General features: G+C 48.9%; 1 protein-coding gene across 1 annotated transcript; it reads left to right on the forward strand.

Moving 5' to 3' along the window:
- Positions 1-291: 291 nt before the first annotated feature.
- Positions 292-3575, forward strand: LOC147961826 (uncharacterized). Its single transcript, XM_087533958.1, has 2 exons — positions 292-1326; positions 2736-3575. The coding sequence occupies exons 1-2, from the start codon at positions 292-294 to the stop codon at positions 3573-3575; spliced, it is 1875 nt and encodes a 624-aa protein (XP_087390084.1).
- Positions 3576-3935: the final 360 nt, after the last annotated feature.

Genomic DNA, 3935 nt, shown 5'->3' on the forward strand with positions numbered 1-3935 from the left:
AACCCTTTGTCTATGGTTAGGAAACACAACCATCTTTGATTAACGAGCTAGTCAAGTAGAGGCATACTAGTGACACTTTGTTTGTCTATGTATTCACACATGTATTATGTTTCCGGTTAATACAATTCTAGCATGAATAATAAACATTTATCATGATATAAGGAAATAAATAATAACTTTATTATTGCCTCTAGGGCATATTTCCGTCAGGTACGACATTTCCCACATGGTAATCAGAGCCTAACTCTTCCCATCTAGCGATCTCCTTCTCCCACCATCGAACCTTCTGCCATGGCCTCCTCGAGCGCAGCCAACTCCACCCTCTCTGGCCAGATCACCGAACGCCTCACCCGAACCAATTACATCCTATGGCGTACCCAGATCACACCGCAGCTTCGAGGGGCAGGGTTCTTCGGCTATGTGGACGGGAGCATGCCGGAGCCAGCCAAGACCGTCGTCAGCAAGGACAAGGATGGCAAGGAGGAGACCATCCCCAACCCGATTCACTCGGTTTGGATCCGAGAGGATCAACAGATGCTTGGTTACCTTCTGAATAACCTCTCCAAAGAAGTGCTTGTGCAGGTGACCTCGATCGCCCACGCGCACGAACTCTGGACAGCGTTGGCGGGCATGTTCTCGTCCACATCGCTGTCTCGCGTCAACAACATCCGCGCGTCGCTCACGAACACGCAGAAAGGACAGCATTCGGTGGCCTCCTACTTCGCGTACATGCGGGGTTTCGCCGACGAGCTCGCTGCAGCAGGCAAGCCCCTGCAAGATGGTGAGTTGATCTCCTATATCCTCAATGGATTGGACATGGAGTATCAACCGCTCGTCTCCGCCCTCGACGCCCGGATCGTCCCGGTCACCCTTGATGAGTTGTTCTCCATGATGAGCAATTTTGATCAAAGGGTGGCCCTCTTCCAAGGAGCAGGCGTAGGAGGCGGCTTCAAATCTTCTGCAAACGCCGCCACCCGCGGTCGTGGAGGGGGCTCACGTCATCGAGGTCCTCTTCGGAGCAGCAAGGGCAGGGGCGGTGGCGGAGGAAACAACAGCGGCAACAACTCTGCATGCAGCAGCGGTGACGACCGGCCCTCCTTCACCAACAGGGGCCGGCGCAACGACACCTCCTCCAACAACAGGTCCCGCCCCGACACAATTAGATGTCAAATCTGTGGAAAACCGGGGCACTCCACCAAGGACTACTGGTACCGGTTTGATGAAGACGAGGATGACTCGTCCCAAGATGAGAAGGTGTCCGGAGCAGCTGAAGGTGGCCGAAGAAATACCGTGGCAAAGATCACATCCACACTGCTAGTGGAGAAGGTATGAAAATTAGTCACATTGGTCATTCAGTTATTAAAACCCCTCATAGAAAAATCCATCTCCAAAGAATTTTGCATGTACCTAGTGCTTCTAAGAATCTTCTCTCTGTTCATCGCATTGCCATTGACAACCATGTCTTTCTTGAATTTCACCCCTTCTTCTTTTTGATCAAGGATCAGGCAACGAAGAAGGTGCTCTATCGAGGTAGATGCGTTCGCGGGCTTTACCCTTTGATTCCGGAGATTAGAAGGTTGAATAAACAAGTTTTCAGTGCCACTAAAGTGTCTTCAACACGATGGCACGATCGATTAGGACATGCATCATTTTCTTTAGTTGAGAGATTGCTTAGGAAAAATAAGCTCCCGTATGTTGGTGAGCGTGATGTTGAAACAATTTGTGATTCATGCCAGAAGGCTAAAAGCCATCAATTACCGTATCCAATTTCTACTAGTATTTCTACCAAGCCTTTGCAACTTATCTTTTCTGATGTATGGAGGCCTGCACCCTCTTCTGTTGGTAGACATACATACTACGTGAGTTTCATTGACAACTATAGCAAGTTCTCTTGGATCTATCTTCTCAAGAAACGATCCGATGTATTCCAAGTTTTCCTCAATTTTCAGGCTTTAGTTGAACGAAAATTTGATAGAAAAATCATTGCTCTCCAGTCTGACTGGGGAGGCGAATATGAAAAATTAAACTCTTTCTTTCAAAAACTTGGAATATCTCATCACGTGTCCTGCCCTCATGCCCATCAACAGAACGGGTCTACTGAGCGTAAACACAGACACATCGTTGAAGTTGGCCTAGCACTCTTAGCTGGCGCCTCCATGCCTCTCAAATTTTGGGATGAGGCTTTTCTTGCCGCAGTACACATAATCAACATGCTACCTAGTCATGTCATAAACAATGAAACCCCCATGGAAAGACTCCTTCACACAAAACTAGACTACACAACTCTTCGCGTCTTTGGGTGTGCATGTTGGCCCAATCTTCGCCCCTACAACAACCGCAAGCTTATGTTTCGCTCTAAGCAATGCGTGTTCATTGGATACAGTGCTCAACATAAAGGTGTCAAGTGTCTTGATATTCCTACTGGTCGTGTGTATATCTCTCGTGACGTTGTCTTTGATGAAACACAATTTCCATTCTCTAAACTTCATCCAAACGCCGGTGCACTCCTTCGCAAAGAAATTCTCCTTTTACCACCAAGTCTCATTGGTTTTGATCAAGGGGGAAATAATTCTGATGATCAACTGTTGGCTAACTCTCATAACCGTGTGCATGAGCTTTGTGATGATGCAGCTGAAAATTGTGAAGAAAACAGTGAAGAAATCATCCAAAACGCGTCACATTTTATGTGTCCAGTGTTGGGAGACAAATCCTCATCGGGATCGGCACTACTGCAGCGCAACAGCCGATCTCCCTCGGGATCGGTGGAACGGCAGGGAGACAACGCGCTGGAATCTGCGTCGCCCGCCAGGCGTGGTGCCAGCGAGTCCACGCGCGGCACGCGGCGTCTCTCTATCGGCTCCGACACGGCCTCCAGCCCGCCCCAATCAGGCAACGACACGCGGGCCACTGAGACTCGCTGGGCCACAAGCGGGCCCCGCCACTACGTGCGGCGACAGCGGCCGAGTCCTCCTCCAAGTGGGCGGGGGTCAGATGCGGATCCTGGCGCCGATCCTGCCGTGTCGCCTGGATCCGGCGCGGATTCACCTGGGTCCAACCCATTATTGCGTCATGATGGGTCGCTGACGGACCCGCAACACGGCGTAGGATTTTCTGCTCCGCATGCAACGGCCGCGGCGTCCTCTGGAGCGTTTTCTGGAGCCACAGAAGATCCCACCAGTGCGCCCACTGCTGATACAGGCGCGCCGACAGGATCCATCTCGGGATCGCCTTCTGCACATGTGCCCGCAGGATCTTCTACAGCCATTATTCCTCCGCGTACACGTCTCCAAAAAGGGGTAACTAAGCCTATCAATTACAAACAAGTTGTGAAGTTTGGTTTAGCATGTTCTATAGGTGAACCTGCTACTTCTGATGAGGCACTTAGTGATCCACGCTGGAAGAAGGCTATGGAAGAAGAGTACATGGCACTCCGCAAAAATAAAACATGGCATCTGGTTCCCCCACGGCGAGGTAAAAACTTAATTGATTGCAAGTGGGTTTTCAGAATTAAAAGGAGAGCTGATGGAACCATAGATAGCTACAAGGCCAGACTTGTGGCGAAGGGTTTTAAATAGAGATATGGCATTGATTATGAGGACACGTTTAGTCCCATTGTTAAAGCTGCCACTATCCGCCTTGTATTATCTATTGCCGTTTCGAGGGGATGGAGCCTTAGATAGCTAGATGTACAGAACGCGTTCCTTCATGGTGTTCTGGAAGAGGAAGTATATATGAAGCAACCTCCTTGTTGGAAATATGCCCTAGAGGCAATAATAAATTAGTTATTATTATATTTCCTTGTTCATGATAATCGTTTATTATCCATGCTATAATTGTATTGATAGGAAACTCAGATACTTGTGTGGATACATAGACAACACCATGTCCCTAGTAAGCCTCTAGTTGACTAGCTCGTTGATCAATAGATGGTTACG

Source organism: Triticum urartu, chromosome 7A (assembly GCF_056163025.1).
Source record: "Triticum urartu cultivar PI428250 chromosome 7A, HENAU_Tu73, whole genome shotgun sequence".
In the NCBI taxonomy this organism is placed as follows: Eukaryota; Viridiplantae; Streptophyta; class Magnoliopsida; order Poales; family Poaceae; genus Triticum; species Triticum urartu.

Bases quoted from the DNA above. Each gene is read 5' to 3' on its own strand.
- LOC147961826 (XM_087533958.1), top strand. From the start codon at position 292: ATGGCCTCCTCGAGCGCAGCCAACTCCACCCTCTCTGGCCAGATCACC. The intron at 1,327-2,735 runs GTATGAAAATTA...GCACTACTGCAG, and splicing joins CCACACTGCTAGTGGAGAAG to CGCAACAGCCGATCTCCCTC.